The sequence below is a fragment of the Hippocampus guttulatus genome, chromosome 3, assembly GCF_054856545.1.
Source record: "Hippocampus guttulatus isolate MCC_2025c chromosome 3, RoL_Hgut_1.0, whole genome shotgun sequence".
NCBI classification, from domain to species: domain Eukaryota; kingdom Metazoa; phylum Chordata; class Actinopteri; order Syngnathiformes; family Syngnathidae; genus Hippocampus; species Hippocampus guttulatus.
In genome coordinates, this window is record NC_141263.1 from 1,953,007 (window position 1) to 1,977,053 (window position 24,047).

General features: G+C 41.1%; 1 protein-coding gene across 8 annotated transcripts in view; it reads right to left on the bottom strand.

Moving 5' to 3' along the window:
* The window catches only part of nadsyn1 (NAD synthetase 1), a 68,062-nt gene that overhangs the window by 32,839 nt on the left and 11,176 nt on the right, over window positions 1–24,047 (bottom strand). For 3 of the 8 annotated variants that reach the window (XM_086106192.1, XM_086106194.1, XM_086106193.1), the window contains 8 exons: window positions 17,679–17,739; window positions 11,627–11,743; window positions 9,874–9,927; window positions 8,315–8,404; window positions 6,337–6,388; window positions 6,172–6,260; window positions 5,965–6,082; window positions 1,534–1,665 (listed from right to left, as the gene is read on the bottom strand). In XM_086106192.1, the coding sequence (XP_085962318.1) occupies window positions 1,534–1,665; window positions 5,965–6,082; window positions 6,172–6,260; window positions 6,337–6,388; window positions 8,315–8,404; window positions 9,874–9,927; window positions 11,627–11,743; window positions 17,679–17,739 (713 nt within the window). Of the gene's footprint in view, window positions 1–1,533; window positions 1,666–5,964; window positions 6,083–6,171; window positions 6,261–6,336; window positions 6,389–8,310; window positions 8,405–9,873; window positions 11,452–11,626; window positions 11,744–17,678; window positions 17,740–24,047 lie in introns of those variants that run through there. The other 5 variants (XM_086106195.1, XM_086106196.1, XM_086106197.1 and 2 more) reach the window with 4 other exon arrangements.

Here is a 24,047-nt window from a genome sequence, read left to right on the forward strand (position 1 = left end):
ACACAAATTATACGGATTCTGAAAATTTCCGGGTTTTTTGCTTTTGTCCAGAATGGTGCTAGTCTACTCGAATGCTTTCATTTCCGGTAACTTTCCAGTAAATCACATGCATTATGGAGATCTACAATAAATATCATTGAAAATTTCGTGGGTTTTTTTCTGCCGTTATTTTGACATATAAAATGCTTTGGGATGTTATAAGGATTTTTTGCTCTTTATAAGGATTTTTTTGGTAGTTTATACAGGTTGGCGCTCCGAAAAGTTGACAGGTATGGACTATAGATAGGGGTGTTCACACGGCAACTTTTACTCCGGTGCAGCACCGGGGCTACACCCATAGAGCATTCACACGTACAAAGTTACACCGGTGTAGCCCCTGAAAACAGCTTCAACTGGAGCAAATTTAACCCTGCTCAAGGAGGTGGTTAAAAAATTTATTCCGGAGTAAATGCCCGTTTGCGGCGCAGCACCGATGTAAAATTGGACGTGTGAACGCTGCAGGGGTAGACTCGCTACAACGCGTGAGAAGAGTTGATTACATATGGGTATTGAATGCGTTGCTTTCGTGCTCTGTTGTATTTCAGTCATCTTTTCTTTCTCTCTCTCTTCCTTTTACGGTGTCTGATAGACTGCAGCGCTGATTTGTCTGGAGAAGTATAAACCATGGTTTTTCGATATGTCACAAACAAGGTGGAGAATAGGGAGTGCACTTTATGCATGTGCATGTTTTATTTCCGTATTATTACTGTCGTATTGCACGGCCACAGAAACTGCCGTGTGAACGCAAGTGGGGCTGCACCGGGGTTAAACCGCTTCTCTTTATTCAGCAGTTTTTTACGTGTGAACGCTCCACAAAATTTACACCGGTGTAAGATATATCAGAACAAAATACATCGGTGCAGCACCGATGCAAATGTGTGCCGTGTGAACAAAAAAAATGTGTGCCGTGTGAACACCCCAAATAAGAGCACCACTGCCAGCTCCTGGTAGTAGATGTGCAATGACAATTTAATCCATCCATTTTCTGACCCTCTCATCCGCAATAGGGTGAAGTATGGCAAAAACATCTATGACTGTTATATACATTCACAGAAAAAAACTGGAGTGTTAAAATTTGGGTGTTAGATGTTTCAGAGTTGATTTCAACCCCCAAGGTGTATTTGTAACTGTGAGTGTTGGAGTTATTTGACACAGTGGATTTATTTAGTGTTAAACCAACTCTGCAGATAATTAATCAAACTTAGCTCCACCCACTTGATTAGAAGACGACTACTACTACTACTACTAATAATAATAATAATAAATGCCCAATAATGTAATACTTTATTGCACTATATTTAAAAAAAATTATTACAATATCAGTCAGAATTTGTATGACATTATTTGTGAATTTATTGCATTAATGGGTGCTACACTCCAAAAGACTCAAAGCTTCTTCTGTTGCTTAGTAAATTGAAGACAATATTATCCATAGTGATGTGTAGCGTTGAGATCAGACCCCACCAAAATAAATAGTATAATTTCCAGACTTACCACCTCAGTTAAGGAAAACTGTGCTCCATGTGCCACAACGTCCCCGTTGATGACCACCATGGCGCAGCCATCATAATACAGTCGATCTCCATCACATCCTCTCTGATTTGCATACAGGTAAATACCTCCACTCTGTAAGTGCACCAAAAATACACAGACTGTAATAGAATGACAATCATAAGATTGATGCAAATTTAACAATACAGTATACTGAACTGTATGTGCAGAATATATTTATTTTGACACAGACACTAAGACAGGGGTGCCCATTACGTCGATCCTGATCGACCGGTAGATCTGGGACTGGTCCCAAGTAGATCCGAAAGGTGTAGAGGAGAAAAAAAACCAAAAAAACATTTGTGTGTCTTTTTATGTTAGTAATATATTTTTGTGTTAATGTACACTGCACCCTAATCATCCTATCAGTCTCATTTTCACAAAAAAAATATTTAAAAAATAAAATAAAATAAAGTGGGTAAATCTTTAACCTACGGTGGCGCGTGACCTACGTCATCGGAAGTTGTTAGCGCTCAGCAGCAATTGCAGATTGTGATCAGAGCTGTTGCGCTTTATCTTTTATCGTCATTATTCTCATTCAGAGTTTGCTTCGTGTACAATTCACACAGGGTCTCCTGACAAAAGGCATGTTTTATTAGACTTATACAATGAAATTGTGCTCAGTGACTGTCCGGAGAGAAATGGCATTCATTGATGGAAATAGCAATTGAAACCGTGTGTGTGTGTGTGTGTGTGTGCGTGTGCGTGTGCGTGTGCGTGTGTGTGTGTGTGTGTGTGTGTGTGTGTGAAAACGTAGATGTGCGCACGAGAGCCTTTCAGTATTGGGTGTCAGCACATTTCAGTTGTGTAAATAAGAACAAAAGCATTTCACTATTGTGAGAGAGTCAAGGTTTTACAAACCCGGTCCTCAATGGCCGATGTCCTGCCTGTTTTCCGTCTCTCCATGCTGCAGCACCCCTGATTCAAATTATCTTGCGTCTTCAGAGCTTGCTGAATCAGGTGTGTTGGAGATGGAAAACAGGTAGGACATCAGAAATTAAGCTTCTGAATCAAGATACCACTGTATCTGATCTAGATGTAAACAAAACAAAAAAAAGAAAATACAAAACAATATAATTCCAACATTGTTTTTAAGTTGTTTGACTATTAACTCATACAGTTGTTTGCAAAGAAATGAACTTCACCGCAGCTTTGGGAATGACTGATTAAATAAGGCAAGCTCCTGTTCTCATCCACCTGTTTGCAGTTAGCCTGTTCTTATTTGGAATGTTCCAAACCGGTTTTTGATGAGCATTCTTCAACTTTCTCAGTCTTTTTTGCTGCTTTCCCCAGCTTTTTTGGAACGTGTTGCAACCATAAAAATGTTCATGACGACTTGCAAAGTTTGAACAACAACGGCTCGTCTCTGTCCTACATTCCAGTTCATACACCGTATTTTTCCGCACTAAAAGGTGCACTCTATTATGAGGCGCACCTTCAAAGAATAGCTTATTTTGGATTTTTTTTCTCCTGACTACCAGGGGAAAAAAAATGTCCAATCACATTTATTTTGAAATTCCCCTCTCGATGTGAAGTAATTGGACTACTCCAAAAGAAATTTTTGAAATTCCACTACATTTATTAAACACTTGAATACTAGGCTCAAATATACTTAAAACAACACTTTACTTCCCCCCCCCCCCCTCCCTGCTCGCCACTCAGTCCATGTGCTGTCTTTGTCTGACTTTTCCTAGCCTCCTGTCGTATTTTCATCCTAAAAACAAACATGGAATTGGTTGACTGGTCTCTCAATGCCATCGACAAAATTTTCTCGACGAGAAGAGCAGGCAGTGGGGAGCATACTTGCCCCTCGGGGACTTTTGCTGCTGGGTACACCCTCGATCCTTGGAGGAAGCGGAGAATGGTGTGCCTGTCAACACTGTCCGTTGAGGATGTGGATGACATCTACATTATCGGCCTTCCGATAACAGGTATGCTGCTGTTTGGTGTTGGCAGTTTCCTGATCTATCGCAAAATTCAACCGACGGGAGCGGCTCTATTGGAAGTGAAGAGGCTGCCGGTCTAAGGATGGCACAGTGCGGATGTCCAACACTCAGACTCAGACTGTGCTCAACCACAAACTGTTGCGGTTTTGGAGCGTCTCTGCAAGATGGTCAAGAACTTGGAGAAACTGGAATCCGTGCTCAAATATTGACAGAAATCACGGATTTGGCTGATCGACGCCACTAAAGAGACATAAGCCACGGACTCAAGGCTGTCTTAAATTCTTGGGCAGCCTGCTACCAAAACAACATCTGCTATCTCGACCTTCCCCTGATGAAAGTATGCACGGAAGCTAGTCCGCCACCATCACCCCCTCCTTCATACACTCCCTTGTATCACCGTCTTCATTGTTTATGTCTTGTGACCTGTTGTAACTGTCATATGCTTGTGCAGGAGTTTTTTGCCTAACTCAAATTATCCTCAAAATGAGGATAGTTCGAGCGTGGGGTTTTTTTCTCCCCCTCTCCCTCCCTTGTGGTTTCTTTCTGACTTCCGGGTTGAGTGAACGCTGGCGCGTTTGGCTGCCGCTGCTGAACCCATATTGTTTTGTGTTTTTTGTTATTGTAAAGTGTCCTTGGGTGTCTTGAAAGGCGCTTATAAATAAAATGTATGTATGTATGTAAAATATTATTATTATTAATTAACGTGTTCATAAGAGTCTTATAAATAAAATGCCAACAGCATTTCAAGACAAAATGTGTTTGATAAAAAGTATTACTTTTCCTCTTCCCATAAAAAATGCTTGCACTGAGGGAAGCCATTTTCATACTTTTTCTAACCCTTACAAATTTGGTATCATTGGAAAGCACTGAATGCCCTCTTTGGAGTAACAAAAGGAGTTAATGCGATTGGATGCACTGGGTGGGAGATATTTAGGTTCACAAATGTCCTCTACAGAGGACAAATTTGAACTACTGGTAGTCAGGAGGTTAAATTGAACGCACACACGATAAGACGCAATGTACAATGCATCCACTAGATGGAGCTTCGATCAAGGAAATACTAACAGAACTTTAGCAACGGCACTCGAGTGAAGCGTGCCTCAGCAGTCCATAGTCTGCTACTCTCTGCTGTGCACGCGAGCGCAAGCACGTATGCACATGGTTCAACCAATCAGCGGCTACGCAACCCACGTCACAGATCAAAGAAGCTTTGAACAAACGACAACAGCTAAGCTTTAGCTGTTGAGTGGCGTTGCTACTGAAGCCATTATTTAGCTCTTTGCATTATTATTTTAACGACACATTGCGGACAGATCTACTTTGACTATGGTGTGACCTCGACTTGGACTGCCTTGTCGACGAGAATAATTTTGACACCTTTGAAGACGAAGACCAGACAATGCTGTGCATGCATCTCCTAGCTGACTTGCGATTTCACACCTACAGTTTTAGTCGAACCTGTTTGAGACAAAAGTGCTGCAACAATTATGTTATTCGTAAATGTCAGTATTGGAACAGTTTCTGGAGAAACGAAAGTGTTGCAACAGTTACTTATTCGCACATGAAAACATTTTTGGAGACGTGAAAGCACTGCAACAGTTTGTTTTTAGTAAAAGAAAATATTTGGTATTATTTTGGGAAAAACGAAAGCAACAATAACATTTATCAAGAAAACTAAAGTGGGAGCCAAGGAGCCAAACACATTTTGGCTGTTTAGAGTACATGAGATTTGCCTTGAGATATTGTCCCCGCGCATTTGCACCCTGATCATAACCATTTTTTTTTTTCACGCTTGTGCCCTGAACGTTCAGATAAAATCTTGTAATAACTTCTCCATTTCCAGCCTCTGATTTCACACCTCACCTCAGCCCGAATTCAAACGAACATGCGGAGGACCTGGAGGACGGTGAAAGTATCCCGCCGCAACCACAACGTCCTCTCCGCTCCCCACACCCAACACTACAGAACGATGAAATGTCAGTAAAACTTATTTAATAAAGCAGCGACACAGTTCACTTAGCCAACAGCTAGTTATAACATTGACTCCTTAACATAGAACTCTCTTGCCAGTGCTCTATTTCCATGTTCAACTGCATAACCCGATCGCCTTCAGTTTGAACTCTGTGTTGGAAGCATGTCTCTAGCAAGGAGCCATTTTGGGATCGACATATTACCTTAATAACAATACCTAAGGTGCCACGGATTTCAAGGCGCGCTGTGAGCTTGTAAGAAAATGGAAGGCTTTTAGGTGCACCTTTTAGTGCGGAAAATACAGTCTGTTGAACATAATTTGCAAATTATTATATTCTGTTTTTATTTATGTTTAAAACAATCTCCCAACTTCATTAGAATTGGGTTTGTAAAAGGTAAAATGTTGATCAATGGTTTCATTTGTCTCGTGAAACCCAAATGTTTTTAGTTGATCTACCTTGGCTGTAGCTGACTTGATCAAGTTGAGTCTTTGGTCTGCTTTGCGGAGCTCATGGTGGCTTGCAGAGGAATTTGTAAAGATTTCGACACCATCAAGACCCATCTGACTATGAGGGCTAAATAAAAGAGTAATTAATCAACAAATATTTGTGTTATTGCTGCTTTGAAATGACAGATTACTGGAAAAAAGGATCTGTTAATTTACCTAGAGGGGTGCCATAACTCTTCACACATCTCTGTACCAATACAGGTATCCTTGGTGGAGAGCACGCAGTCTCCAAATGGGACTGTATCCTGATGAGCACAAAGGCAGTTTGGTACTGTATTGAAAGCACAAAATCATACGCTATATAGGTGATCATTAATTTACCTGCCCTGTGACCTGCTGGATCATTCTTGGCAGAAAGTACTCCTCTACAGTCCTGTAATATATGAAAAATAGTATAAAAGATGCAATGAATGGTTAATTGTGTTACACTGGTGCTATGTCCTGTAGGTCCTCCACAGGTACACAGGTCTGCTCCCACGGTCCAAAATACCATACGTTAGCCAAGGGCGAGTAGCCATAAAAGGCCTGGGTGTAAAATCTGTCTTGAGCCAGCCTCCCACCATTTGATAACGGATGGAAGTCAGGAGGATATGTTTGTAAAGTTTACATTGAAACGTTCTTGGAACCATGAAGGTCAAGCACTGGCGGTTTTAGACAGTTTTTACCTGGTGTGGTAACGGGGTGGCAGGAGGTGCAGTGGGTAGGGCGGAGGTTATAATCCCTGCCCCTCTGCACATGCACACACACATTTCTAAATCATGTTCTGTATTGCCTGGCAGGTTTTATGCATGTCAATCCTACCACTGGCAATGCATTGTGGGAAATCTGAAGAGGTCAAAGCATTCCATAGAAAATGGGTCACGATGCAATTCTTAACATTAGCATTCGCATCGTCACCACTCAGCGCCGGTAGAAGCCTTAAAAGAGATCCATAGTTGGCGGGGAGATTCAATCGGAGCCTGTACTGAACATAACTCTCTCTCTCTCTCTCTCATATCGTATACATATATATATATATATATATACATATATATATATATATATATATACACACAGTCATACCTCGGTTTTTGACATACCTATCCGATTTGTTCGAAAACCGAAACCACGCTCTTTAAAAAAAAAAAATCTTTATTGAACACGTCTGTTCACAATCGAACGCTACCCGAGGAAGCGTCACTTCCTCGTGTAAGGAAGGCGAGAGGAGTCAAGTGGCGCATTCAAGTGCGCTCAGTTTGATCGAGAACCGAAATTCGGTCATCATCCGAGGCATAAAAAACTTGAAATTTTTGGTCGAAAACCGATTTGGTCGAGAACAGAGACGTTCGAAAACCGAGGTTGGACTGTGTGTATATATATATATATATATATATATATATAAATATATATACACACACACACACACACATCTAAGGCAACAGCCTTTTTTGTTGGGGTTAGCTGGTACAGAGAATTCAATCAACCTCATTGTACAGCTTACTAAATCAGGAATTTGTGTCATGATTCGGTTTGGGACCAAAAGGTGGCACTGTAGGGCTCTCCCTGCAGCTGCACACCTGTTGGTCATTATGTAATTAGTGCTTTAAAAGGACTCCCAGCCCGAACACTCATTGTCAGGTCATTGTTTGCTCTTGGCTTCTGTCATGTTTGTTTGTTGCCGTTTGTCTGCTGCTGTCAGGTTTGTTTCGGTCATGTTTTGGTCACGGTTCTGTTTTAGCTTCAGTTGTGATTTTTGTTTGCTACTTTGGACTATGTTTGTTTTGGATTTAGTTTTTTCTGTTTCAATACACTTCAAGTACAACCTGCTCTTCCCTCCTTGCCTGCTTTTTGGGGCCCACCACCACCACACAAACATGACAATTTGCACATTTATTTTGAAAAACTGTGGAGCAAAAGCTCAATTTTTAAGCACAATTTTGAAGGGGCTATTTCTCATATAAGGCAAACTAGCAATGGCCCTTTTTGCTTTCTGAGCAGGAGGCAGCTTTTGTGGCCCTTAATTACTCCAGGCACGACCAGGTTTGCAGGTAAGCATGTGCTACCCTTGACCGATTGGGTTTCTTAGATGAAAACATCCATCCATCCATCCATTTTCTTCTCTGATTTATCCTCACAAGGGTCGCGGGGGGGGGGGGGGGGGGCGCTGTAGCCTATTCTTCGGGCAGTAGGCGGTGGGGGGACCCTGAACCGGTTGCCAGCCAATCGCAAGGCACACAGAGACGAACAACCACGCGCGCTCACACTCATACCTAGGGACAATTCTCATCACTTCAGCCTTGATAGCTTGACGTTTACCAACCGAAACTTTGTCCAGGGTGAGAACCAACGCATCTCTCTGTAGATGCCATGGTTGGCCATCAGCATCTTTGGCCGAATCAGTAGGATTTGTCTAACAGGAAAGAGAATAAATCATTTAGTTCATTAGTCTCGTTCAGGGGTCGGCAACCCAAAATGTTGAAAGAGCCATATTGGACCAAAATAAACAAAAAACAAAGATGTCTGGAACCGCAACAAATAAAAAGCCTTATAATGAAGGCAACACATGCTGTATGTATCTATATGAGCTACAGTATATTAGTCTGCTATCTCCATGACTAAGTTGGCTACAAATACACAACGGGCATTCATGATTAAAAGGTATTTTTCCCCCCTGCAGTTCATCCTGTAGAGGAGGGGTACCCAAACTTTTTTTGACGTAAGATCTACTTTTCGAACTGCCTTAGACAAATGTGCAATTTACTTTTATCATTCACATATATGCATTGTAACTAATCCCACTGATTGTACAAAGGCACAAAACTTTAACAATTAATTGGTATTGAAAAATATAGTAATGCGCTTTAAGATGAAACGAGATTTATAAAGAAAGGATTTTTTCAACCATTTACACATGTGCATATAAAATCAAAATTTAATCCCTGCCTACAGTTTACAAACTAAGGAGAGTGCTATTAAACGTGTAAAGAATTAAGTATTCACGTCCTTGATAGCGTCTGCTGTGTTGGGTCTGTCTCAGTGACAGATGAGGCGGCTGTGGTCTTCTTCTCTGATCATAACAATCTTGTCTTCTAATCTAAACAATGTGTCCCCTAGCGGATACTCCATGAATAGCACCTTATTAAAAATATTAATTCCGTGCCTTTTATGCTTTTTTTTTCACTTTTAAATTATCCCACAGGCGTGATGGAACCTCCTTGCTGGCCGGTTCCGGCCCGCGGGCAGTACGTTGGACACCACCGGTTTTGCCATATATCTTAAAATTTGGCGGACCGTAGCTCCCAAACCCAGGCTCGAATTGCCTAAAATTTAGGCAATTGAAGGAAAAGGCAGATCACAAATATGGGAATAGTCTACCCATCTCACTTTTGTTATGAATACTGGATAACAATGCAACAAAAATAACCACTTTCTATTCAATGATCCCATTCAGACCAATATTAAAGGGGTTCCAAAAACAAAACAAACAAACCAAAAAAAATCAAGTCTATCCACCCTTCAGAAAAATAAATCTGAGGGGGATAGGACCCAGCCAACTTTATATTATCTTATAAATATTATATATCAAATCAATTACAGTATATCATCAAATGGATACACCGTATAAAACATAAGTAACCTTGAGCTTTGCTAATGGTAGCTTTTTTTTCTGCATTTAAATCCACTTGCCTATGCCGTGCCTACACTGTTTTTGAATGTACAAACCCAATTTAAAATAAGGACATATTAAACATAACTGTTTAATGTTCTTATTTACGTTCAACACAATGTCCCAACGTCAATGGAATTGCATTTGGGGTTTGAAAATAACACGATCTGTAAATGCACCAGTCACTACGCTGAACACGTTTTAAAACTTACCTGTTGAGAAAAATCACCCGGCAGTTGTAGCGTACATTGCGATGCATGATGGGCCTGAGGGAATAGAACACTCAGATGAATATAACACAACCAGGACTAGAATTTGAAGATGAAAGAAATGTCTTACCTTTCAATTAAGATTTGAGTTTTTCAAAAGATTATTTGTATTTTTTTATTTATTTTGTATGAACTGTCATTATGATCAATCAGTATTACATGAAAAATATGAACTGGATGAAAAAAAAATGGAGATATAAAGCCATCTCTGACTCCATAAATTGCTTCTAATTTAATTTAGAAGAAACCACTACGCTTGAAGAAAACAACCAAACAGAAACAGTCGCATGAGTTGTGCACCCACAGGCAATTTCAAAGCCGGCACACCCCTGCGTCTTGTTTTGTTACACCAGAGAAGAAGCTCATTGGTAATTGAGTGTTGCCATAACCATCATATTTCTCATGTACTACTGTCATGTCATACCAACAGTCTTTATGAATAGTACAACAATTATCCATACATATTTTTACATTACACTGCATTTTAATTAATTATTGTGGACTCCAGTAAACACATATATTTGAATTAATGACAGTTTAACCTTAATCTAGCAGACAGGGAGCCCTCACCTTTCACAGACCAATTTGCTTTTTATGATTTGGATTGCAACTGCGTCAAATTACAAGATGAGCAGGTTTAATAATTTCAAACACTACCTCTCCTCGCTTGTTAAATGATTGACTGCAGACGAAAAAAACAGCAACCCCTTCACAGAATGCCAACTCTGACTTCAAATGGGGAATAATATTAAAAGGGAACATATCAATGTAACTTCAAGTCTCGTATGGTGTCAGGTTTATTGCAACCCAGAACACTTCACCAACAGACAAGGAAGGAAGGCAAGAGACTTGGATTCAGCTCGCTACGAGGTGAACAAACAGGTGCAATCTCCAGCCCATTCTGAAGCAAACTATGTCACTGAAAAACTACCTTCTGTGGTTCTTCAATTTAAAATAGAAAGCAGAGAGGTGGTATTCAATGGAAATTGTGCATTGTGCACACTATGAGTGGGAGGAAAACTAAAAACAAATAGGATACCACTGACTTGTCTAAAAAGGGAAGTTCTGTAAAACACATAACAGAGATCTATAATCAACTCAGAAGAAAATAATCTAAAATCTGTGTCAGGCACTGAAAAACAGAAATATATGAATAAAGGCTACATCAGAAAATGTACAATAAAAAACCCCAAAACAAAATAAAACAAAACACCACCACCACCTAGAATACAAATTGTCCAATGCGAAGTACATATTATTCGACCTCATGGTCAGGCGGAGGAAATGTGTCTGCAAAAACTATATTTTGACTTTTTCAACCAATTTAACAACTGAAAAAGATACAGCGGTGTTCGAGGTACCAGCGCCTATGGACGCCGACACAGATTTTTAGGCATGTCCAACCAATGTCTTTTGAGAGTCAATGTTGGTGACTTTTAAAAAACGTAAAGACTCTTCAAGGAATTTCAAATGAAATCTTTGCTCCAATGTCCTTCTGTGTGAAAGCGCTTCAACAAAAGTCTGAAAAAAATCACAAAGTAATAAATCACAGTGTTAAGAAAAAAGCCTGAAAAACAAGCACATAGTGAGAAATTAATGTTTGAGCAAAACAGTGGCAAGATGTTGACCCACTTTGTTTTTCATACAAGGCAAACATGACTGAATTTATTGAATTCAGCATATTGTTAATACTTACATTCCCACGTCACAAATAATGTCGTGGGTAATGGGAGACTCCAGAAGCTTCTTGAGAACTTCAAAACAGTGTAGCAAAGTATCCGATTCATGAAAGTGGTCCGCACAACCATACCCGCTATAAGAATTTGGAATTACAAGAGAGGTGTCAGTTGATATGAAAAGGCATACATTTTTAATAGAGATCTCCATTTTGGCTGAGACATTTCAAGAACATCAGACATTGACAATTTGACATAGGAATGTATAGTAATTAGAGCTGTGTGATATGACGGACGTAATTTGAGCTGTGCAATATGACAAGCAGGCAGACAGACAGACAGACAAACAGCTAGCTAGCTTGATAGCTAGATAAACAAAGAGATATAGGCCCTAGTCTAACACAATCTAAAATCTACATGACACTTACCGTAAATTCAGGGCTACAGAACGCACCTGATTAAGAGCCGCATGCTCAGATTTATGAAGAAAAATCAATTTTGTAATTATATGCGCCGCACCGTACTATAAACCGCTGGCCAATGAGTAGGCGGGGGTTTGCTTCTGCGTCCCTGCCGCCGTGGAGCGCCTCCGGGTGAGGCGGCTGACGCGGTCCCCCGTTGAACCCCCGCAGAAAAAAAACACAAAATATCTGAAGGTTAAAATAATCTCCATATTTTTATGAGCATGATAAATGCATTTGCACAACGAAATTACACTAAAACACATAATAAGAGGCCAGACAAAGAGAGATCTTGATGTGCATTTGCGTAATTACTGCAGCCCACTAGGCTTTAAATAGAATAATGCAAATCATATAAATGGGAAAAGATATATGAAATTATTTCTATAGTCAGCCGCTTAAAAATGATAATCGTTGGCAGCTTTAGGCCCGATGCTGCGCGGCTCAAAACACAGGTAAAATGTGTTCTCTCGTGGCCGCTTGTTTTCAGTATAACGGGGGGGGGTCACCTTTTATAATTACAGTCCGAGTGAGAGGCAAATCAAATGTTGTCAGAGGGTCTTCGTCCATATTTATTATTTCATCTGGACTGATGGAATTCTCCACTATCTTTGTTTGTGTGAATGTGCGAACGAAGCAAGTTTGTCCTCGTAATTGGGAGGGAGCTGCTGACACAACGTCGTGCGTGCCCAAATAGACAGGCTTTTCCATTTCATGAATCTATAACACCACGACGGCCCACCTTTAAAAGCTTTGGTTGTCTTTTTACACTGGCTCAATTCTTCTTGCCGGAGCCTCCACCTTCGCACCATCGACTCGTCGATGCCAAGATTACGGGCAGCAGCTTGATTTCCTTCTTTAACTGCCAGAGTGATCGCTTTTAGTTTAAAAGCTGCATCATATGCTTTTCGTCTGGTATACTCCATGTTGATCGGGGTTAAAAGAAAGACTGAAATAAGGAAGTTGTGATTACTGGTAATCATACAATTTCATTGGACCCCTGTGTACTACTCATTCATTTTATTGGTCGACTGTTGCCAGGTAACACATTTTTCCCCCGCTTCGGCAAATAGAGCGGAAGTTGTGATTAGTCATACAATCTCATTGGACCTCAGTGAAAGACTCATTCATTTTATTGGTCCATGTTTTTCCCGCGTTGGAAAAAAAAATTAAAAAGCCACTTCATATTACACGCTGCAGTGTTGAAAGTGTGGAAAAAAAGTAGCTGCTTGTAATCTGGAATTTACGGTATTTCTTTATCTTTTATCTACACACTGCAGTTGGGTAACGGCATGGCCTGAAAAACGAGATGACAAACGTGTTTCTGAAAAAGTTAAATTTCTTAGCACTTTCATTGGTCAAATGAGGGCATATTTAAATGTGACATGAAGCATCAAGTTGATCACAAAAAATGGTAGACGGAAATTATTTTGCACACCATCCCCACAAAAATTTCCAGGCCACCTAAGTGTCTACTGTACCCTATCAAAACCACTTATGACCTTATCACAGTTTATTGGTGCTCTTTCTTGCTGGAAAGTTGACACTGCAATCATGAAATTTTCCATGTAGGAGCATGTCTCATCAGGTGTTGCCACAATTATACGGCGCATCGGGCCAGGATGGCCCATTTTTCACTTAAGATAAGATATCCTTTATTTGTCCCACACTGGGGAAATTTATAGTCTACAGCAGCAAAATTGTGGGTAGAAAGAAGAAAGAAGAAAAACAAAGTGTTTGCATTCACAAAATAAATGTTTCAGTTTCAATGAACAGCGGCCGGGTAGTCCAGTGGTTAGCACGTCGGCTTCACAGTGCAGAGGTACCAGGTTCGATTCCAGCTCCGGCCTCCCTGTGTGCAGTTTGCATGTTCTCCCCGGGCCTGCGTGGGTTTTCTTCGGGGGCTCCGGTTTCCTCCCACATTCCAAAAACATGCATGGCAGGCTGATTGGATGCTCTAAATTGTCCCTAGGTGTGAGTGTGGGCGTGGATGGTTGTTCGTCTCTGTGTGCCCTGCGATTGGCTGGCAACTGATTCAGGGTGTCCCCCGCCTACTGCCCGGAGACGGCTGGGATAGGCTCCAGCACCCCCCGCGACCCTAGTGAGGATCAAGCGGTTCGGAAAATGGATGGATGGATGTTTTGGAGAAATCAGAAAACAAACTACTCTTATCACGCCGCTTTCTCATCAGCAATATAGCCACGCCCCCTCCCACTTCACATGTCTTGATGAGAGTAGGAGATGGGCACACTTTGTTTGGTATATACAAAATCATTGTTGATATAAGGGTAATAATGGCAAAACCAGAGGAATTATTCTGCCCTAAAATGTATGTAGACATCTCTACTTATGCCAACTTCAACCTCTGAAAATATAGAGATTAGCTTCTCTTAGGCTGATTTATCAGACAATGAGGAAATGAGCAGCTTTCATGCAGTTTTGCTCATGCGGTATTTGTTTTCTTAGATACGACACCAAGATACACAAACACAATGCATTCAAAGAGGCTTTTCAGAAATTAATTATTCGTAGGTCATTTGTATTTAAGAATTCAATCTAAAACCTTGACTTACTTTTTCCGCCTATCCTAGAATGACTCATCGGTAAGCCACCGCACTCGGCTGCAGGGTTGGCTAGGGCCACAGGCTACGAATTATTCAAAGTCCATCCCGCCATCCATTTTCTTCACCGCATATCGTCACTTGGGTCACGCACGGGCATGCTGGATTTTTCAAAATCCAACATTGAAATTTTGACAACCCAACCTCCGGTGGTTGTCTTACAGATATCTGCTGCGTTCCCCCTGCTACAGCTGCATGAATGATAGGTATCCAGGACACAGACCGGCGGTGGGTGTTGAGCTCCCCCGGGGGGCTGCATGTGGAGCGAGTGTATGCGACGCGGAGCTCCTCCACTGGCCAGTAAGAAAACAGTTTAGTCTCACTAACCTTGCACTATTGGCGACCAAGCATTGCTTCCCAGACTGGAACAGTGGCCGGCAACTTGCGCGAGGAAGCATCTTGTCATGAATTATGGAGTAATGGCAGGCCTACCTAGGTACTGGTAGCTAACTCATTTAGCAATGAGCTACCATGCAAAAGTAACGAGGTTTTTTTTTTTTTTATGTACCATAGCTCGTGCTGACCCTTCTGAAATTTTAAAAGTCAATACGGCCCCCGAGCCAAAAAGTTTGTCCACCCCTGGGCTAACTGGTGATTGGCTTCTGTGTATGTATGTGAAAATCGTTTCCGATATTGTCCATGTGATCACGGTGCATAGGTTTGATTTGTGTTCCTTTCAGAAAAATGCGCTTTGGCTTGTTAAAAAGGGTGTCTATTTTTAATTCTGGTGTACAATGGAATCTCCTCTGTCGCCTCGTTTTCAACTACACCTCATGCAGTATTTCTAATGTTTAACACAACCAAATCCGTGATGAGTCAATGAATATCTGGCCATTTGATATCGGGCCACTTTGAAATGTCTTCCTCCAACTCTGTAATTCCATAAGGATCAGAAAGTTGCTATACATCTGGTGATGCGAGTTTATTACAGTAGTTTTAGCAATCCTTTCCGATTCATCTGCTTGTGTAGGTGTTCTCAAACTCCGCCATTCTGCACTAACAATGGGCATGCATTCCAATCATGTAACCTTTATTTGCAAACTTGGAAAGGGCTCGATTGCACAAATTCATTTCCAACTACAGCTTAGAGCTGCGCACTGAAACCTGGCTCGGTGACCGCCACCCGGATTCCGCGCTACATCTACCCGGCCGCCTACTCCGAGCCGATCGCGACACGGAGCTATCAGGGAAATCAAAAGGTGGTGGCACAAAGCTCGACGCACACTGCAGCCCAAACCTGGAGTCGCTGTCTTTAAACTGCAAGCCATTCTACTCGCCACATGAGTTCACCTCCTTTGTACTAGTCGGTGTTTACATTGCGCCACATTAACGCTAACATGGCATTACAAACGCTAGCTTAACAAGTAAACAAACTCGAGCTAAAATATCCAGAGTCACCCCTGATCATTTTGGGCGATTTTAATAGATAACATCTTAACCGTGAACTTCCCAGATATAAGCAGCACATCGACTGTCACCAGAGAAGGCAACATTCTAGACCACTGCTATACAACACTCAAAAATTCATACCGATCGATCGCCCGCGCAGCATTGGTTCTTTCTGACCACAATTTAATACACTTTTAATACACTATACCTACATACAGACAGAAACTCAAATGTGGACAAAATCCGACTTCAACGGACAGTTAGGACGTGGAAAAAAATCACTGGCACCGCCCTACCCACTCTTGAGGACTTGCACACTGCAAGAATCAAAACAAGGGCACGGAAAATCCTACTGGATCCCCCGCACCCTGCCCACCACCTTTTCCAGCTACTCCCCTCATGCAGGCGCTACCAATCGATGCGCACCAAATCCAGCAGACACTTAAACAGCTTCTTTCATCTAGCCATTAACTCCCTAAACAGTCACCGACGTATACTCCACCGCACCAGACACTTCAAAGCGCTCAAGGACATCTGCACAATTGCACACTTCTTGTACTACAAATACTGCTACTGGTCACTTTAAAATGGTTCAATGATTTTCTGCACCAACTGTACAACTGTTATAGTATCGTATTCTACCACTGATCACTTTAGCTCTGCTTGATACTTTGCACATTGTCTCACAGTTGTCACTGGGTGGTACCACCGCACTACGGTTCACTTACATTATGAAATGTCCTTCCATACTTATTTTTCCACAATTATTTGTCATGTCTTTGTTTATGATGATACTAATGCAGCGTGTTATACCGCAGACAAATTCCTTGTGTATTCTACATACTTGGCCAATAAACATGATTCTGATTCTGAACATTTTTTCAACAAAAAGAGGAGGGGCATTATTAAGCATTTCCTCATTTGTTGAAAATGAAATGTTAAATGTAAATTTTAATGGCCAATACCCGAAATACAGTATTTCGAAAACTCTAAAAAAAATAAATAAAATCAGCTGTTGTCCTAGGTCTTAAGGTCGTAAATTGGAAGTAAATCGGATGAACTCTGTTGGGAAAGTGTGCTAAAGTATGATCCCTGTAAATGAGCAAAAAGTGGCCCTTCAAGATTTCATAGTTCTCTTCCTGTTCGTTTTAGATTATCGCTGCAATGGACTTTTTTTGTACTTGGAGTACTACATGTGCCTGCCAATTTTCGTAGGTGCAGGTCAAACATACCGGGATACTTTTTGACCTTGCCACTCTAGGTGGCGTTGCAGAGCAATTTTGTTTTCATCGTTTATGACAACTTTAAAATATCAAATGTGATTGGGTTTGTATTTATTTTAAATCTTTGCAGTTTTATTGCATTCCTTGAAAACTGACTTCACTACTGGCTATTTTGAACCACATTTATTTTGCCAATGGATATTTGCATTTGATTTCATTTTTATTAATATTTTATTCATTTTACTCTGTTTAATGTAAGAAAGCATACACAATTATCAGGATGTATAAATTTTTACAGTATATCGAGATAAAATGTTCATATTGCACAGCACAATTACATGACATTAAATTAAGGCCCTTTAAAAAAAAAAATCTCACCAAATTTCCAGCTCTGGGCCCAGTCTGTATTTGGCTCCATTTTCTTTAGCAATCTCAATACCTGTAGGAAGACAAAGATCAACAAATCACGAGTAGACACATAAAGACGATAAGGACTCCAAATTTACCATTCCAGTTTTGCCCTGTTTTATGTTTCCTACATTTTCAATGTATCTTGATTCAGTGACTTTTTGAAATTGCACCAGATTCCGTTTTTTTGGGGGGAGGGGGGGCATACCTTGATGTGACATCAAAGGGCATTGTGTCACAGGAAAACTATGTTAACAAAATACTGGAAAGATTACAAAGAGTGCAGGTCCAGGACGAGCCTTTGTGAGTTAAAGCTTACATTGAAAATACTACCAAACAAAGACAAATTCTACAGTACAGAGGCAGTGGGAAGTGTAAAATAATGTATATGTGTGATAGACTAGACATATACTATTTAAGCTTTAAAAGAGATTGGTAGAGTGGCTACAAATTACAAAATACTCAGCAATTCTCTGACTTCAGAAAAATGAGCCAAGTATCAAATAATCCTTCAAATGGTTACTTGAGTATTTATTTATTTATTTCATTGGGACAGTGCACATTAATCAACACAACAGTGTAAATGCGCCTCTAGCATAAATGCTAGTTTTCAGCCATCGTCCCAAATCAGGTTTCTTAACATAAACATCACAAACAAACAGTTAACGAAATAACAAAATAATATAACGCAACACATAACATAAAACACGGACAGTCATGCAACCTTAACCGCTTTTCCTGCATAAGCGTTGCTGTTTGAAGCTGTTCCAGATGAAAGAGGAGAGAATCAAAGAGTCCTTTCACCAGTGGATCAGAGACGTCATGCTCAAAATGTGCACACGTCTGCTTAAAGCTAAGTTTGAAAGTAAACAAGAAGCTGTAGCGTCCATTGACGAAAAAAGAGATTGGTTCACTTCTCCTGTCCCATATAAATCCATTTCATTTCCAAGCAGCAACTTTCAATTCTAAATACGCATCCACGCTCATCGCTGACGCTCCTCTCTCCTCATCTCCACGAGCCATCCATCCAACCGTATCAGTGTAGACTAGGGGTCTCCAACTCCGGGCCTGGAGGGCTACTGTCCTGCCTGTTTTCCAGCACTCCCAGCTGCAACACACATGATTTAGACCAGGGGTGCCCAAACTTTTTGGATCAAAGATCCACTTTTCGATCAACTAACCTCTCGGGATCTACCCTTACCGGCACGCACGCGCACACACACACACACGGACGCGCGCACGCACACACACGCACACGCACGCCATGATGAGAAACAGCCTGAAACTGAGGCATACGACGCACTTTTGCAGCCTGTTAACTATTGTAGCTCACACGTAACGTTTTAAAGTGCTTCCCTGGGCCCTCCTAGATTCCTATTCTTTGCCCGTGCCCTCGGTGAACTGTACACGAAGCAAACTCTGAATGAGAATAATGACGATAAAAGATTGAGCGCAACAGTTCTGATCACAAGCTGCAATTGCAGACTGCTGTGAGCTAACAACCTCCGGTGACGTAATCACGCGCCAACGTAAATTCAAGATTTACCTGCTTTATTTTATTTTTTAAATATTTTTTTGGTGAAAATGAGACTGATAAGATGATTAGGGTGCAGTGTACAATAACACAAAAAAATATATTACTAACATGTACAAAGACACACAAATGGTTGTTTGTTTGTTTTTCTCCTCGACACTCCTCGGATCTACTTGGGACCTGTCTTTGATCTATCGGTAGATCAGGATCGACCTAATGGGCACCCCTGATTTAGACGATTTGCTCACCAACCAGCTCTGAAGCAGCATTTGAATGATCCTCATTATTTGAATCGGGTGTGTTGCTCCTGATAGAGCTGGAAAACAGGCATGACAGTCGCCCTCCAGGCCCGGAGTTGGAGATCCCTGGCATAGACTGTCCTACAGCGCCGAGATTTCCGCAAAACAAAAAGGGGCTGTGAAAAAATTCTGCCCATTATAGGCGCAAAAAAAAACCAAGTGCCCCGGGGATGTCCAGCAACGACAGTCAAATAGCGCCGACATTCCTTGCAATCAAAATCAGTGCTGGTACACGCCCAATTTATGTACAACGTACATAATAACCTCCTTTGCCAAAACATCCAGAAGCTTTTTGAAATTAGAGAAAGTTGTTATAATCTAAGGGGTACAAACCTATCCAAAAAATCCAAAACAAGAACAAACATCAAGCAAAGGAGTGTATCAGTCATAGGTGTCAATCTGTGGAATAATTTCGAAACGGACCTGAAAATGAGGAAATCGCTTGTCGAGTTCAAAAACAAATTCAAAAGATCAGTCCAAAAAAACGAGTTAAGCTGATAAATTTGATATATCTATAACATATAGCAATACATCAGAATTACATTGAACAACTGATTAAATGTATTAATGAAATGTAGTATTTATTATGAATATGAGAAAATTGATATAAAAATATGCAAGAGTGAATACAGTATGTATATACAAACCGAGAGCTGTATAGAGAGATCAGTACACATAAGGATAAAAGCATTGATGATATGTTGATTTTTCCTTTATTTTTGTATTGAAAAAGGATCAACTCATATGTTGGAACATAACAAGGGGTAGGACTAGATAAGTTTATTTCCTCCTACTCCTTTGAACATAGAATTGTGATGATGACTGTTTTTTTCTTTTCCTTTTACAATTTTTGCTTGCTTTCACTTTTGTCAATTTGTTGTTGTATTGTGTTTATATGTTCAATAAAAATAAACAAACAAACAAACGCGAAGGCGCAACCACCAAGCACAGATTCTTCGCCTTTGATGAATGTCGTGGCCAAAAACGCTGAAAACAGTCCACTTTGGGTCCACATGAAGTAAAAACAAACAGCATGTGACAAAACAAAAGACAAAAACAACAACAACAAAAAAAAAACGAAAGAGCACTTGCAGACTGCTGCCTCCTGGGGCGCCATCTTGGGAAAAAAAATAGTAAAAATTCAGTGAAAAAAGTATTCAAGTATTGAGGAACCGGTGAGTAACTTCTGATAAGTGTCAACGAGAGATTAGTGCCAACGATAGAAAAGTAAAAAATAATAGTGAAAATCCAGATAATGCCCCCGAATAAGTGCACTATTCCTGAAATGATAATGAATTTAACCGGCGATCCATGCTGGAGCCCATCACATCTATGGGCATCATAATATAACGTCACCCTCCAAAAATAATGGCCTAAATAGTTGTTTCATTTTTTTCAAAAAAAACAAAAAAATGGATCCAAATTCTGATTACATTTCACGTATGAATAATTTCATTTCCTGAAATGTTTAAAGCAAATATAAATACAATCATTTTGGGGCTAAAATATGTCTGAAAATGATGCCCTTATTTTAATTAGGCAAATTCTGCGAAGACGAATGGTCAAGAAATCATTTTTTTGTTTACTCTGCTGTAACACCACAATAGGGTCACTGGACAGTGTCATGTTGCGCGGTGGTGGTGGACCCCAAAAAGCAGGCAGGAGAGAGGAGCAGGGTGTATTTGAAGAAGTGTATTGATAAAACACAGAAAACTAAATCCTAAGCAAACAAAGTCCAAAGTAGCAAACAAAAACCATGACTGAAGCTCAAAACTATCAATAACAGAAACATGACAGCAGCAAAAAGCAACAGCAAACAAACAAACATGACAGTAGCAAGAGCAAACAATGACCCGACACCGAGTGTTCGGGCTGGGAGTCCTTTTAAAGCCCTACTTACCTATGACCAACAGGTGTGCAGCTGCCCGGGGAGCCCTACAGTGCCACCTGTTGGTCCCTAAACCGAATCATGACAGACAGAGATGACACAGCTGTTCTATTCTGTTGTTTAAACAAGGGTTCCCCAAAAATCAGTCAATTTGTTTATTAATTTATTCTAAAATATTATAAAGACTCGTGTATGCTTATGTAAAAAAACATGCGCTGTTTTATTTCTTTATTTTGAAATGATTCCTTCAATTATTTCCTCCATGTTGAGCTACAAAAAAAGTACAAAAACCTTATTTTCAACTGAAGTTTTATTTTTTAAGGTGATATCTTTTTTTTTAAGATCGAAACAAATTTAAAGTGAAACAACAAAGAATCAATCCAAAACTCAACAAAACGTAAATTTGAATACCTGTATGTAAAACAAGCCCCAAAAAAATAAGCACGCAGATAACTTGTAATGAGAAACTAAGTGTCTCTGCTTGAATTAGCTGATCTGGTTTCTTCTGTCAAAAATTATGCCGCAGAAACAGTTTCTGCGGCCGTACAATATGATGAGAGCTGTTGTGTTGGTTCTAAAACATACTGTACATCTTATTAGCTCAAGCAACTACGGGCACGTCCTTCTCCTTCTCGGTCTCTGCCTTCTGCTCGAGAGGCGTTCAATGACCGCCCCCGAAAACGTAAATCAACGATGACTTCAATGACATTCAGAAAAGGAAACAACGTCATAACAAACATAATGCGCCAAACAGAAAAGCAAGAGAGGAAATCACAAAATAAATTCTATGGGGGGGTTGTGAACACACAACAGAGGAACAAACTACACAAACAACTCCAAGACAGTCCAGTCTCCTACAAAAGGAAGGATGACGGAAGTACAACAGAGCACGAAAGCAACGAATTCTACCCGTATATAATCAATTCTTCTCATGCGTTGCGAGTCTACCCCTGTAGAATTCACACGTACCATTTTACATTGGTGCTGCCCCGCAAACGAGCAATTACTCCGGAGCAAATTTTTAAACCACCTCCTTGAGCAGGGTTAAATTTGCTCCAGTTTAAGCCGTTTTCAGGGGCTACACCAGTGTAACTTCGTACTTGTGAACGCTCTACGGGGGCAGCCCCGGTGCTGCACCGGAGATAAGGTTGCCGTGTGAACACCCCTATAGTCAGCAATGGAGTACAGTAGTCACATAATAATAATAAGAAATGCTCTTGTGATGCGAGGGCCCGGGCTCATTCGGTGGGGTCGTCACAGTGCAGAGAGCCGATCAGCTTCACCGGGGCCCGCCAATGACCACGCTCATGAGCCAGGTCTGCTGTGTCCTCCAGGATAAGCCCCTGGTGCTGGAGATCCTCCCTGATGGCATCAAGCCATCTTGTGTGGGGTCTGCCACATGGCCTTTTCCAGCCGGCTGTCGCTGGGTCGAATGAAAAGATTGCATGAGTGGGGTGTTCCAGGGGTAATCGGAAGAGATGTCCAAGCCACTGGATGCGCCTCTCAGCAGCCAGTCGAGATGCGGGGGGCTGAAGGGTACGTTTTCGGAGGTCTGAATTCGCAATATGGAGGTGCCAGCTGATGTTCATGATGGACTTGCTGTCAAAGCCATCAATCCTCATGGCCAGTTTTCTTTAAAGGCCAAGATTCTGCACCATACAACAGAATGGGAAGAACTGCTGTATTATAGCTCTTTAAGCAGAATGCAGCCTTCGCGGTCGCCGAGGCAATAACTTCGCCGTGAGAGGGGTTTGGGAAGCTCACAGAAACCAACTTCCGGACAGCTCAAAGGAAATTCTGATCCACCATCCGCCATCTCAGGAGAGGGTAGCAGTGCACCGTTACCACTGTGTATAATGGCGATGGGAAACTGCTGACCTTGACTCGGGACGTTGGACTTCGTAGACCTCCTCAACTCCACCGAGTCTGGGGACACTGAGGTGAGCTCTCCTATCTCTGGGGCTTAAGTCACTTAGGTGGTTAAGAAGATCCTTGGTGACAAAGCTTTGTGGGTGGATGAGATCCCTCAACGATCTTAATGTTGTGGGGGGGTTTGTTATGGGGTTTGACATTGCATGGACACCACTCTAAATTTCTAGAGGTGTGAGTGTGAGTGTGGATGGTTGTTCGTCTGTGTGTGCCCTGCGATTGGCTGACAACCGGTTCAGGGTGTCCCCCGCCTACTGCCCGAAGATGGCTGGGATAGGCTCCAGCACCCCCCGTGACCCTAGTGAGGATAAAGCGGTTCGGAAAATGAATGAATGAATGTGTGTGTGTGTGTGTGTGTGTGTGTGTGTGTGTGTGTGTGTGTGTGTGTATATATCTATCTATCTATATATACAGTAAATATTCTCGAGTACGGACTCGCGTTTGCGCTGTCCAATTTGTCCTGATAACAGAAATTCCTCATTTGGGAAATGAGCGTGGTACATGTCCTTTATGAACCTGCAAGTATGTTGACAAAATGCACGTGTAACAACACAATCAATAAAATACAAAAATGTACTGTCCAAAAACTGTTTATATAACAAAAACTGCAATACAGGTGTATCCCAAAAAAATCACAACAGTAAAATACGTACAGTATTTTAATGTTTTTTTTTTCTGTCTTGGGAAAA